General features: G+C 37.3%; 1 protein-coding gene across 1 annotated transcript in view; it reads right to left on the bottom strand.

Annotated features, from left to right (window-relative positions):
- The window catches only part of LOC131221767 (uncharacterized), a 46,997-nt gene that overhangs the window by 12,540 nt on the left and 18,525 nt on the right, over positions 1-15,932 (bottom strand). Inside the window, exon 2 of the mRNA XM_058217077.1 lies at positions 292-949. Within this exon, the coding sequence (XP_058073060.1) occupies positions 292-949 (658 nt within the window). The remainder of the gene's footprint in view (positions 1-291; positions 950-15,932) is intronic.

Genomic DNA, 15,932 nt, shown 5'->3' with positions numbered 1-15,932 from the left:
AAAACATGTAAAAACTCAGCTCAACTCAACTCGACTCAATCAGATTTCATCAGCACTGAAGAATAACATGACTCGTCTTGAAATAACCTGACATAAACCTAAAAAATCTAGGGCAAAATAGGCACAAATCCAAAACTATTTACATATTATTTATTCTTTTTTAAATATTAAATAATACTAAAAATACTAAGAAATACCCGCCGAGTTTTCGACTTGACTTGACTAGGTTTCTTTCGAGTTGAGCTTTCATATTTTCAAATTCAACAAGAAGAGATTGTTGCGAAGAATTACCCGAAACCTCTTGCCCGATCACAGCATGCAAGAACCGTCCCGGCACTCCTGCTTTCAAATCGGCTTTTCTCTCGTTCAAATACCTAGTCAGTCGATCAATGCTTTCGCATGCTTCAACAACTTCCAATTCATGCAAACTCGACTCGTAGAATGTCGCGGCCGAATTAGGAAGTGGGAGTTTGTAAAAATCCAATTTCTTTTTACTGAGGCTATATGTTTTTCGCATTTCTGTTTTACGGACTGGTTCTTCAAAGGTTGGATGGTCCACAATTTCTAAGACATTGAACCATTCATTTGGGTCATGAGCACACGAAATGGTCTCATCATGGCCTGATTTTGCCGAAAGACTTGGACCGATGGCTGCCATTTCGGCCGATGGAAACATGAACGATTCCAAAGAACCGAATTCGGACATTCGTCCCGATAGCGATCGGGTATACGTCTCAAGAACAAGATCTGAAGCTGATTTCTTAGTAGATTTTGATCTGTTTTTTCCTGTAGAATTCAAAGTTACAGTTTCTCTGATCAGTTCTAACTCGTCTATACTGGAGGAGGAAAAAGTTCCAAGTGGGCCCAGTGTAGGATCATGGGCCATCGCATTGGCTATCATAGTCAGATCCAAGGAGTCTCTGTATTCTGGCTTTTGAATGTGTGGTTCCTGAAAACCAAGAAATCAGTGTCTTAAAGATCAGATAATATCAATAGGTGGCCCAATAAATGGAGGGTTAAAATGTAAAAGAGTGGTTAAGATCATCCGGCCAATGTTATTTGGACATGGTATCTAGGGCTGTTGATGGATGGGTAGACCCAGCAGGCTTTTTGGTGTGGCCCACTTTGATATTGACTTGGACTTAAATGTTAGGCCCATGGGCAGGCTTGAGCCTAAAATTTAAGCCCATATATTAATTGGGCTGGGCTTTGCCCGATTAGGTATCAAGGGCATTTTTGTCATTTTCGAGGGGGCCCACTGTGTTGTATGTTCCTTACATCCACGTAGTCTATCTGTTTTGGTAGCTCATTTTTTAAAGGTGGATCCCAATAACAAAGCAAATTCAAATTTTAGCGTATCACAGAAAATAGTGGCGATTGACTATTAAAAATGTCTTATAAGCCACAAAAGTTTCGAACCAAGCTGATATTTATGGTCATCTAGGTCTTAGGTCTTTGTGACCTTATCTGTAGGTTGGATGGCAAATAAACATTCCTATATCCCTTAAAAAGTTTTTAATGGTGGGTATTCAGTCAATATAATTTCCTTTGATGGGGCTTATACAAGATTTGGATTTGCTTCAATTTTAGGATTGTCCTAAAATGAGTGGTCAAAATGGATGAACGACGTGTATGTGAGACATATACATTTGAGTAGGCCCAAAGAGGGATCCATTGTAGCTAGGGATGGAAGCCGGGTAGGTTGGTGCTTAACCCTACCTCAACCCAAGGTTCTTATACCTCAACCCTAACCCAACTCGGTATTGAGAATTCTCAACCCAAGCCCAACCAAAACGAGCTCGGTCAAGTTAATACATGCTAATATTTTCATTATTATATTTTCAATACATGTCTTATTTATTGTACATATAAATTTATTAATTGTATATGTAGTTATTCATCACAAATAACTTCATTTTTTCCTGAACAGACAAGCTAAAATATAAGACAATTACTCATTTAGGAGAGAAATCCGGCATATCTTGTTAGCTCAAGTCATCAGAAATGACACAAACCAATGAAACCCAACACTGGAATTTCTTGTGCCTTCAACACATGAGATCCACGCTCAATTATAATTTATAAGTAACTTATACATTAATCAAGTTTAGGTTGGGCCAGGCAACCCAATACTTCAACCTAAGCTCAACCCAAGTTTTAATAGGTAGATGTTTGTATAGTCCAAGCCCAATATCAAACCCAATACATCCTGCCGGAGCCCAACCTAATGTTGGGTCGGTCATGGTCAATTGGGTTGAACCTGCCCGACTTTCAGCCCTAATTGTAGCCACGGCCTATAAGTTAAAAGATAAAATCATTAGCTAAATAAGCATATGTTTTACTTAATTATCTGTTATAATCATAAACTTAAATAAGTACATCAATATACCATTAATCATCTAGAATAATTTATATAATTCAAATAATTTATATATAAAGCGCATCATCCATCCCATCATAGGAGAGTATCATCAAGGTTCTTTGCTCGGCCATATATACTACTTTTACGAATTTCAGTCTCTATTACCAAAATACCTATTGCTACCTATATACTCCTATATACTAAGTACAATATGCTAAGGAAATGGGCAGGTGGACCGGACTATTAATCATCAGCCCTAGTGTAAACAGCCAGTCTAGATTTCTAGCTTTAGCTCAGCCTTCCAGTTAAGAGTTTAGTAGCCTAAGCCCTAGTCCTTCAGGGCTGAGCAGCATGGAAGGACCCAAATGGCCTCAAAACTTGTTTTATGCAGCCTGTAAAACACCCATTCTCTTGCGAGCCAAGATATTGTAAATGTAAATCCACACCGTCCATCCTGATAAAAGACCCTCAATGGTCTACATCAATGGATCAATGCAAAATTGCCTCTAACTCCTTGAATTTCACGTAGTGTCACTTCATCCCAGTGATTTTACATCTGATTAACGGATTTGATGAAAGATACAAACCATGTGGCCCCACACAAACCTATGGTTGACATCCTATCCCTATTGTTCCCTACGTGTGTGGCCCACCTGAGTTCAGTATCTGGCTGATATTTTTTTTACCCATTTCAGATAATCGAAGATAGAACCTGATGAACGGAGTAGATGTTACGTATACAACATGCTGGTCCCCACAGAGCTTGGGTGTTTTACCCGCGTAAAACAGGTGCTGTACGTAAACTAACGTCCATCTCATGAAAGCGAATACACCCGGCATCGTGTCAGAATCTAACGTGCCGTTTGCCAGAAGCAGCAGAAGTCAGAAGGTGGAGAGCATCACGTGGGTCCGGATCCGAGTCCGCTGCAACACCCGATTACTGGAAGATCGTACAACACCCGAGATATATAGGCCCACTGTAAAACTTTTGTAGAATCCACTCCGTCCATCATTTTATAAACCATATTTTACTAGCAGATACATAAATTCAGAAAAGAATAAAACTCAAGTGGGCCACACTAGATGGAAAAGTGGAGATGAGGATGCTCACCACAGAAATCTTGTGGTCACCGTGTTGTTTATATGCAATCCAATCCGTTCATTAAGTGAAACCCACCAGGATAAATATACACTCCACCAGGTGGGCTACACAGACTGAATTTCGAGGTTGCAAATGTGACCTTACGTTATCGTTCGGCCTGGTCAGATTTTGGGTCGAACTGATTTTTAATATGTACGGTGGAAATAACGTGGATCAAATGATGGACGGTGTTGATTCTACACTTACGATCATGTGGTCGGATATTGAACGATTCTTACAGAAGCTAGTGTTGAGGATTCCAGCCCCCCATGCTGCACCCCCGGCTCACGTTAGTGATAGTGGTGGGCACGAACTCCCGAGCTGAGTTACCTGGATCTGGTTTTCCGGGTTAGAAATGCGACTCATCCTGCTTTCACCACGTCAGAAAGAGAGACAGAGAAACCTTCGATGATTTTGCTTTGCAGGTGAGAGAGAGAGAGAGAGAGAGAGAGAGATGGCGTGAGAACTGAGAAGACACGACGCTACACGATTTTCAAGGGTGGTTTCCTTGTTAGTCCGGCATTTCTCTGTCTCTAGCAATGTTAATATCGCCGTGGGATATTTTCATGAAAACAACTAAACGATATTCTATCTGTAAATATCAATATATTTTCAAAATATTAGACGTTTTTAATCAATTTATATTATAATGCTGATAATGTGGACGTTTTAACTTATGCAATTAGTTGTAAGGGTATGAAATACATTTTAAATAAAAGAGGACAAGAGGGTTCGAAGCTCAATCATTTTCCTAATAGGAATATGTCTCTAGTAGTGTCGGCGACATTGGCTAAGATGGTAAATTTGTCATACTAGTGTAGCTAATTAACAAGGACAGTTGAAAGTTTACCATACGGGGGACTACTTAAATTCAACCTGCTACATTCATTTCTTTCAATGCAGGGAGCTGGCACCAACTTCTACTCTCCTCTATATGTAGCCTAAATGAGGAGGTGATATGGGGCCCACCATGTTGTATATGTAAAATTCACTTAGCCCAGCATGTGAAAACTATTTTTTCAACCATACAAATGATAAAGCCCGATCAACAACTCTCTTGGGCTACGACAATGGAAACAATGCAAAATTACCCTCAAAATGTCTAAGTTTACATGTTATGACTAGATGTATGACGAGGTACATATACATTCCTAGCATGGTTGGACCAAAAGAAGATAAACTATAAATTGGCCATAACTTTTTATCTGGGTATCGTTATGGGGCACACAACCTATTAATCTTTATTGTAACGGATCATCTAGGGTGAATTGACCCACAAAGCGGGTTACGTTAGTCCGTTTCTCAAGAAAATGCTGGTTGACAATTCTAATATGAGATTTTAGAAAAATTTACTCTTTTAATAATTTTGAATTTTGTCATGTTTCTTTATTTTTAGAGTTTTAGAATATATATATATATATAAATATATGTATGTATGTGTGTGTGTGTGTGTGTGTGTGTGTGTGTGTGTGTGGGAAAAGGTACTATGCGCTCAACCTCATGATTAGCTCCCATGAGGTCGAGCTGTGTGGGCCTCACCGTGATGCATGTCGACCATCAACATTGTGCATTTGATGGGTACCCTCTAAATTATGGGATATGCCAAAAATCAGTCATATACGGAACTCAGGTGGGCTATACCATCTAAAATCATGTGAAACACCGTTAAAACATATAAAAGCACCTGGTGGGGCCCACCTGAGTTTTGAATGCTGCTGAAACTTGGTCTGAACCCTCATGCAAGTGGGACACACATAATGGATGGGCTGGATTTGCAAACCACATCTCGGTGGGCCCAAAAAATTGATTATGAATATTTTAATGGTGCACGGCCCCTCCCCACTTTTGTACTTGGTGTGGCCCACACAAGTCACGGATTGACTTGATTTTTGAGACCTAGGCCCACGATGGAATGGTGCATCTGACTGATGGGTTAGATGTTCGAAACGCATCATGGTGGGGCCCACATAGCTCGACCTCATGGGACGGACTCGTGAGTTCGAGCGCACAGTACCTTTTCCCTCTATATATATATATATATATATATATATATATATATATATATATATAATATATATATATATATATATATATATATATATATATATATATATATATATATATATAGAAATTGCTCCTAATCATGCTAGGACTCCTTTAGTAAGGTTTATCTAAATTTTCTATTTTGACCAAATTTACAATTTTTAGTAAATTTTATTTTAATTAAATTAGGACTCTTAATTAGGATTAGGAATTTGTTATTTTTGATAATTATGAATTAAGGTTTATTTTTTCTTATTTATTAGTGATGTAATGGAGTAATCTAAGACAATTACACATTATTTGAATAAAAAATTATTTAAGTTTTATCTCTTTTTTCTTGTGGATTCAAGAAAATACCCTTGTAGATTCAAGGTTTTTATTACTTGACGAAGATGGTGATCTTCCTCATCATACACTTCCCTATGTCATGACCTACTTGATTTTTGTATCTTCTCTTCATCCTAGACCTGATTAATGAGTTTGATGAAAGATGCACCAAATGGTGACCCACACATAAACCCAACATCCCATTGTTTCATGTGATGTGCCCTATCTAAGTTGTGGATCTAATTGATGATATTTTTTTAAAAAAATTTTTAAAATTTTTTTATTTTAAAACTTTAGAACCTAACATTATGTGTAGAATCTGATGAACAAAGTGAATTTTACATTTAAAACATGGTGGGCCACACAAACTTGTGCATTTAATGTTGTGTATGAAACATGTGTTGTGGGCTCCATTTCTCTGCCTCTCTCTTCTCTTTTCCCCCAACTGTTTTTTAATCATTTTCCTCTTTTTTGCATCCCTCCTTGCCTCAAGTCTATTGCATGCATATATAATTATATATTTAAAGAGAAGGTTTTTAAGTTTTGTTGTACCTTAATTCAGGTAATTCTAAGAAAACCAATAGGGGAATGACATGTGGCATTGTATGAGAGATAATAAGCGGATAAAAAAGATTTTTAAAGATTTGGAATACTTTTTGCAGGATTATAGCTGACGTAAATTTACTTTTACATATCAAAGAATGGTTGACAGAATGTTATGGTAGATGTATAAGAAGTACTGCAGTCAAGTTGTTTAAGGATATGAAAGGTGACCGAGGACAACCAAAACAAAACCTTAGTCCATGAGAAGTGTTTGGAAGAGAAAAGGTTGCAAAAGAGAAACGTAACATAAGAAGGATATAGAGAGATGACTTTTGATTGTTGTAACCGTTGCAATAATGGAAGAATGATATGGAGATATACGTTACAACAAAACTTTATAAATAATAGAGGAATTCAATAAAAAAACACCACTAATTATATTTTAAAATCCTAACAAATCAACAATCAAACTAATTTATTAATTTTCTTTATCTCAGCTTATCCTAAAAGTAGCGATAATTCAGTGGCGGTAATTCTTAATTATAATATTTAGTTGTAATTCAAGTCTATGCTCATACACTGTATTTGTTCTTTATCCAATATCAAGAAATTCTTTTAAGCGATGCATTCTTGCAATTGCTCCTAACGATCGATTGTGAGTTTTTCCTTTTGTTTGATTTGCACTGGTATTCTGAACGTCATTTTTAGTGGAAGGCATAAAGTAACCCATATTTGGAGGAAAAATTACCCCACCCTCCGATTATTGCTTGATTGTTATAAACTTCTGCAAGTAGCTGAGTAAGCAACCGATCTTAATTATATATGTTTATATTGGACGTATCTGCTTATTTTGGTGCTTGGGGTTAAAGTTAATTAATTTGGATCGAGCTGCGTAATGATTTTGACACACTTGCATAATTAAAAACAAACAGAGCATTCAACAAGTTTAATGGTTGGACTGTAATTTATGATACACCTACTTAATAGCTCCAGCCTAAACAAAAATATAAGTGCAGTCCAATCAATGCTTGAATGTGGCTGATTTTTACACAAAATGAATCTCTTTGATATACACAACCTATTGGATGATTTAGATGCCCGTAAAAATGAAAGGTTGAAAGTTATCTATTGGGTCGGCAGTAGCTTATGGCCCAACTGTTTGGATTTGAGGCTTTTTTCATATCTAAACTTTTAAATTATTTATTAATTTATAAAGTAGAATGTCTTAAGTCCAACCGGTTGGACTATAAGTTGTAATCCATCCATCCAGTAGATAACTTCCACCTAGGACTCTACACATATGCCAAGCTAGCTCGAAAAGCTTGCTTGGCTTGGCTCGATCTAGCTCGACTTGAACGATGATTCGAGGTGAGCCAAGTTTCATATGACCCAACTTATTTTGAAAACAAGCCAAGTTCGAATATAATAGAGCTTGACTCGACTCAAATCGAACTCGGCTCAGCTCGAATCTCGAGCTCGGCTTGACTTGAATATATATTATATTATATTATTATATTTAAAAATTAAAAAAAATTAAAACTTAAACTATACTTTACTCATCCATCCCTTGCTTACCTAACTCGCCGCCCTTGACCTCCTCTCTTTCTCTGTTTCTCTCTCAGCCACTCGCTCGAGCTTGACTCAGTGTCTGCCCGACTTATCTTAGCCACACGGCCTGCACTCGTTTGAACTCTCTCTCTCTCTCTCTCTCTCTCAGCACCAACAATAAGGTACCCTTTATGACTCTATCTAATATTTATTATTATTATTATTATTATTATTATTAATTGACTATTTGATTTGGGGGTTGGGTGATGAGTTGGGTCAGGTTGCTGAGTTGAGTCAGGTGCGGGTCGGGTCGGGTTGAGAGAATACTCAACTCGACGTGAAGTAAGCTCGCCTTAACTCTGATCCACTAAATCACTTCGAGCTCAACTCAAAAGGTTTGACAAACTAGTCAAGCTCCAAATGGTAAGCTTGAGGTCAAGTTTGAACTCAAGCTCGAACTCAAGGAGAGCATGAACGAGCCAAGCCAAGCTTGATCCACCTTGGCTCGGCTCAATGTACAAACCTACTTCCACCCTTTCACTGATGTTTGATATCCAACCTGTCCAATATGTGGGCCCTATCTGAAGGATCACCTTATGAAAAATTCAGCCATATGCACTAGTCCAGTGGACCACACTAATATATTGATATTTATCAATGGCGACACGTTTTCTATTGTGTGTACCACCTGAAGTGTATATACGATATTACGTACAGACGATATTATGAAAATCTCGCGATAATATTATTGAAAAAAATATTAAACGTTATTATCGTGAGACCATGTGGGACCCATATGCGACACACGATGGTTTCTGAATCGCGACAGAGGCAAAACGAACTCGAACATCATTGCATGTCGCTTCTAGCGTTCTTACCATTGCCTAGAAACAAGTGCCTCGGAGAAGAATATCTTATCACCGTAGATTCTGGTACATCGCAAGTACGGTGGATTTGAGTTTAACCAATGCACTTCGACTCTTTATTTTAAGATCTGAACGGTTAATTAGGTCTAGAAGATATTTCATGGCCACCCTTTAAAAATCTTAACGATCCGAGGATTCTAATTTCGGATCAGGATCTTACAATTTGGACGTTCAAGATTTTTCATACGAAAAATTAGGTATGACCACCATTGAGAGGAAACAGTGGGGAGTGTGTGACCACCGTTGAAAGATTTGTATGGCCACATAATCTTTTTGTATCAAGCTAAGTTATTTATTTATTTATTATTATTATTATTTTTTTTTCAGCTCATGAAATGGGAAGGACCTTATAAACGGTTTTGATGGCACATAAACATAGGTGGAGCTCGGGAAGGTTTCAACCGTAGTTATTTCTTTTCTGGTTTTTCAACGGTGGTTATTTCTTTTCTAGTTTTTCTGCTCTCGTGGTCTCCTTGAGTTTGGGATTGCATATTTTAAAATGTGCTTAGAAAATGGATGGATAGGATGAATTTCTAACAAACATCGTGATGGTCCCACCTAACTTCTCAGTACAAGAAATCCACGTCCCACCCATTGCATGTATAAGTGGGACCCATTTTGAAAAGGACAAAATGATAATTTTATATAAGAAAATATTTTACCTTTTGGATCCAATGCCTGTACACATGCACATAGCGCCGGACACGAATCTACACCGATAAGGGTAAGATAGTCATTTCACATAGCAAACTTTTTTACATTTTGGCTGTAGGCTCCCCGACTATGTGTACACTATGTATGTACACGTGTCGCTCTTTCATTGGCATTGGACAAGGTAATTTCTGTTAGAGTGGATTAGGTGTTACCCCGACTGTGTGGGGCCCACCTTGATGAATTAGTTGTATATCCATGCCGTCCATCCATTTTTCTAGTTTATTTTTGGATATGATCCGAAAAAAATAAGCAAATCCAAATCTCAGGTAGACCACACCATTGGAAATAGTGATGATTAAAAACTTTTTCTGGTTGATAAAAGTTTTAGATATCTTTGTATTTTCCCTTCATCCATATTTTCTTGACCTTATCAATAGAATAGATGGTAAATAAACATCACGAAAACATTATGGTGGGCCTTAAAAAGTTTTTAATGGTAGGACGTTCAATCACTACTATTCCTTTGGTGCGGATTTGCTTAAATTTTGGGACCACGTCCTAAAATGAGCTGTATAAACAGATGCACAGCATAGATATACAACATATCATTAAATTAATTAACAACTCTATTAATCAGATCTATGGCCATTAAAATGAATTTGGATAACAAAAAGCTTATTCAATATGCAATAGAATAAAGTGTAGAAAAGGTAATGGATCATATGATGCCGGTATAACAAATATATATATATATATATATATATATATATATATATATATATATATATATATATATATATATATATATATATATATGGAAAATGTACTATACGCTCTACCGTATTATACCTTTTATAAGGTTGAGTGCTGGTGGCATGTTATTCGTCGGATGGTGAAAATTTTAAACAAATGAGGAGATTTTACGAGGAAACTGGAGAAACAAAAATGATGCAACAGGTTATTAAAATATCCCGGTGCAACAGGTTATTAAAATATTCCTACACTTCTCTCACGTGTAATTTCTGTGAAAGCCTTGCACGCGACCTTGAAACCTTCCTAAGGCCCACTCTGATATTTATCTGAGATCCAACTTATTCATAAGTTAAGACATATATGAAAGAAGGGAAAACACAAATTTCAGCTTGATCGAAAACTTCTGTGCCCCTTAAAAAATTTTAATGGTGGGTGTCACTCTATCCATTGTTATCTGTGGTGGGTACATTACAGCTTTGGATCTAACTCATTCTTTGTCTCATGCCTTAAATTGATATCTCCAAGTGAATGGACAGTATGGATATAACACATACATCATGGTGGGTGGGTCTCACAGAACTTGGTGATGTAACCTGTCTGTAGCTAATATGCGTCTAGCTAGTGTCGGAGTCCATTCCAACTTTTAATGGGACGCTTGTTGCATCATCTGGTCAGGCAGGGCTCTATGAGGCCCACTGTGATGTAAGTGTTTTATCCACGCCGTTAAAAGAATTTCTCAGATTGTTTTAAGTTATTATCCTAAAAATGAGGCAGGTCCATAGCTCCAGTGGACCACAATAAAGGAGGTTGTATTGATAATAACACTTACCTTTGAAACCTTTCTAAGTGCCAGCGTTATATTTTTTTTACCATCCAACCTATTCATAAGGTCATGTAGACGTGGATGAATTGAAAACACAAATATCGACTTGATCCGAAACTTCTCCAGCTCACAAGAAGTTTTTAATGGTGGACGTTCAATCCCCACCTTGTGGTCCACTTAAGCCTTGGACCTACTTCATTTTTTAGTTTATATATTAAATGATGTAAAAAATCATTGAACGGGGTGGATAAAGCACTTACATTAAGTTGGCCCCACATAGCCCTGCCCGAACGGATTACCGTCCTAGTGAGGGTAGGACGCAATCCGCGTTACGCAGACAGGGATTCCCTGCGAAAGCCTTTTGCAGGAAGTTCTTGCGCTGGAAACTTTGGTGGGGCCCGAGGTGATGTTTTTGAGAAATCCACTCCATTCATCCATTTTTTTTAGCTCCTTTCAGGACATAAGGACAAAAATTATCCGCATCGAATACTCAAGTGGGCCAAAAACGTGAGTCTTGAACGTCAACAATTTAAATATTCGTGTGGCCACGGAAGCCTTGAATCAGGATAATATTTGTGTTTTCATTTCATCCCAATATGAATGACGTTAAAAACGGTATAGATGGCATATAAACATCACTGTCGACTCCAAGAACATTTCAACGGCAGGAATTTTCCTACACACATTTTTCTTTAGTGCAGCCCACTTGAGTATTAGATCCTTCTCAATTTTGGTCACAAGTCCTAAAATGAGCTCACAAAACAGATGGACGAGGTGGATTTTTCACAAACATCATGGTAGGCCCCAGCTAAGTTTCCACGGCAGGAACTTCCTGCGAAAGCCTTTTGTAGGAAATCCGCGTCCTATGTACACGGATTAGATAGGAAACGGATTGGCTACTTCCCTTGCCACCAGCCAATGGCTGGTGGTCCATGCTCTGTGGGCCCTACCATGAAGTATGTGTTTCATCCATGCCGTCCATTTATTTTTATAGATCATTTTATGTTATGAGAGAAAAAATGAGGTATATCTAAATCTAGAGTGGACCACATTACAGGAAACAGTGCTGAATGAACGTTGACCATTAAAAACGTTTTGGGAGCCATAAAAGCTTTGGATCAAGCTGATATTTATTTTTTCCCTTCATCTGGTTCTTTATGACACAATCAATAAATTGGATGTCAAATAAACAATACAGTGGGCCTTGAGAGGATTTTAATGGTGGATATCCAATCATTATTGTTTTCTTGTGGTGTAGTCCACTTGAGATTTATATCCCTATTATTTTTTGTATCAATCCCTAAAATAATCCATAAAAATGGATGAAACAAATACATCATGGTGGGGCCCACAGAGCACTGACCACCAGCCACGGGGCTGGTGTCGGGGGAGTAGCCAATCCGTCTTCGATTAGATACTGACAGGTTGAGTGCAAGTCAGCTACCGAAGTTATGTCACCAAGTTCTGTGGGCCCCACTATGATGATGTATGTGCTGTATCCACACCGTCCATCCATTTTGAGATATAATTTTAGGGCATGAGTGAAAGAATGAGGAAGATAAAAATCTGTAGTGGACCCCACTACAGAAAACAGTGGGGAGAGTGATTCCCACCGTTGAAACTATCCCAAGGCTCACCATAATGTTTATTTGAAATCCAGCCGGTTCAAAAGTTAAAAAAGACATGAAATAAGAGAAAACACAAATATCAGCTTGATCTAAAACTTTCGTGGCCTTTAGAAGTTTTTAATGGTGGGCGTCACTGTCCCCACTGTTTTCTGTGCTGGGGTCCACTGGAGCTTTGGATTTAACTCATTCTTTGGATATTGCCCTAAAATGATCTCTCCAAATGGATGAAAGGTGTGGATACAAAATATACATCATGGTGGGGCCTACAGAACTTGGTAACATCACTTCAGTAGCGAGTCTCGCTACTCAACCTGTCATATCTAATCCATAATTAGGTTCGAAGTGGATAGAAACAGTATGAATTGAACTTCTATCGTTGAGAAATTCTCTGTTTTCAAGGTTGCACTGTTTTTCGTTACGGACAACCATAGTGTTTGTGAGAAATCCATCCTATTCATCAGTTTATGGAGATCATTTTAGGACATAGGGACAAAAATGAGCCGGACCCAAGACTCAAGTGGGCCGCACTAAAGGAAAGGTGGGTAGGAAATTTCCTATCATTGAAACCTTCTTGGGTCGAAAGTGATGTTTCAATTGCATCCATACCGTTCATAACAATATTCCTACTGAGATGAACTGAAAACAAAAATATTATCCTAATTTAAAACTTCTGTGGCCCCACAAATATTTCAACTATGGATGTTCAATCGTCATGTTTTTGGCCCACTTGAGTCTTGGATCCGGCTCATTTTTGGCCTCTTGTCCTAAAAATGATATGGAAAAATGGATGAACGAGGTGAATTTCTCAAAAAAAAGAAAAGAAGACCACAATAAGCCCCACGTAAGTTTCTAGCACAAGGTTTTTGGCGTAAAATAAGCATGAGAGATATAGAGGTGGAGGGGTATTTTAATAACTGATTGCACCGGTTTTGTTTATCCAGTTTCCTATAAAAATTTTCCATTTGTTTAAAATTTTCAGCATCTGACAAATAACGGCACTCGACCTTATGGAAGGTATAATACGATCGAGCGTATATTACTCCCCCCCCCCTATATATATATATATATATATATATATATATATATATATATATATATATATATATATATATATATAAACATGCCACCTATCTCATGGATGGACGGTTCTAAATATATGACAGGGTAGATTAATACTTGTTTTTTTTTTTTTTTTAATGGACAGTTAAAAAAAGAGCTAATAGTCCAAATTCAACACATATATGTGGCGCACTTGAGAGTCTACTGCATGATTTTTGGTACACAACATGTTCGCAGTGTGCATTACCTGATGATCAGTCGCTATTAATACATCAGTTGCTGCTTCGATCGATGTAGCGGGTGTTTGTGCCCATAAATTTCCAAAATTTGAACGTAGAGCTGACATGGACGTTGAGCTATGTGGGCCATGACAAGTCCTCTTTATACTTGAAAGATGGTTAGTCCATTTTCACAAGGCCACTGGTGTCTTTGTACAAGATCATTTGTAAACTTAATAATTCGACTCATTCTTCTCTAGCTGTGTTAGATTGAGTCAAAGTCGTAATCTATGATGAAATCAAATATAAGGCCCGATTGGGAGCTTGTAAATGAAAGCAAATGGAAAATGAAATTAGAGGTAAATGATCCCCACAAGGGATCAATACCAAGACCTCAGTGTTGAAATGAGGTATCTTTCACTCAGTCTACCACTTGAGCTATGGATCGGAGTGTTGGTAAATGATTTACTTAATTGTGTTTGGATGAGAGTAAATGAAATGCATTTGAAATTTAAATATTCTGTTTGGATGGGAGTAAATGGGAGTGATTAAAATACATTGAAAATTTTAATATATTCACAGGAAAATATGTGACATTTCAAATTAGCTTTTATATATTAAATTAGTATATATATGTGATATTGAATGAAATGATTGTAATAAGCCCATTGAAATATATACTTTAACAAAAAGTGAGAAAATTTTGATCCTCGGGTGGCCCACAAATGTAAGGATAATAATCAAACAACTTGCCAACACTTTTTAACCATTCATTATATGGCCAACCTTTCGACAGTTTGAATCATTCTATTAGTGTGATTTCAATGATGTATCCGGTAATTAAATTATTTTAGAGTATCATTAGCATACCATGTGTATAGTTGACATGTGCGCAATGCCACTTTCATATACTTGTGCAACTCTCTAAGGAAGCTTGAAAAGTCATTTCACCCTATTTACTTTCAAATCCTCCATCATGGAGAGGATTCCATTTATATGTCCATTTACTTTATTTGGGTGCATTTGCTTCCATACAAACACACTTCAAATACCATTACCTCCATTTACGTTTATTTATTCTCAATTGCCCTCATTTATCTCCATTGACGTTCATAATAAAATAGTTACAAAAAGTTAAATTTCGTCGTCATCATCTAAGCTTTATCTCAATTAATTAAGGTTATGTGAGCGAATCATGTTCTATCATTTCACTCTATTAAGAATCATATACTCACTCACAGTGCAGGATTTGAAGTCTTTTCTTAATACCTTCACTTATGTCTTTTGGGCCTTCACATTGCCTTTTAAAGCTTTAACTCGAACCTACTTATTATAATCAGTGTAGTTCTTAGCCTCTGTTGCAAATGGAGCATGGACCTTGTTAAATCCATCCGATCAGTAGAACTTTGACCTCATGGGCCATCCATTATAGGCTCGCTTGATGAATAGTTCCGACCATTTTAAGTTGGTTTCGCCAATGGCGCAGCTTAGGATCCAGCTTGTGTTGCTAGCCATTGGGGCCCACATGCTAAGATATTCTAATGGTTTGAAAAATATTATGATTATCACTATTGATAAGTTATTATCCCATAATCAAGCTCAACTGATGACTTTTAGCCTTTGATTTTTATTGTTGGATGTGAGCCATTGAGAATTTTCTGAAGCTTAACCATAAACAGTGATGGTCACAATCATCCTTTCAGCTTAAGTGGCCTGTATAGCATGTGTTCCAAAACATAGACGGTTCGGATGATTGAAAAAAAAAACTCAGACATTGTGTTAGCTAGGTTTGAAAGCATTTGTGGGGTCTACTATGTTGTATATATAAAATTCACTCTTCCAACAAATGATAACCATTATTTGGACCATATATACATTATAGTAGCCTAATTGAAAACTCATGTGGG

Source organism: Magnolia sinica, chromosome 12 (genome assembly GCF_029962835.1).
Source record: "Magnolia sinica isolate HGM2019 chromosome 12, MsV1, whole genome shotgun sequence".
NCBI lineage: Eukaryota > Viridiplantae > Streptophyta > Magnoliopsida > Magnoliales > Magnoliaceae > Magnolia > Magnolia sinica.
Note: the sequence above shows the minus strand (reverse complement) of the source record. Positions and strands in the feature narration are given on the sequence as shown.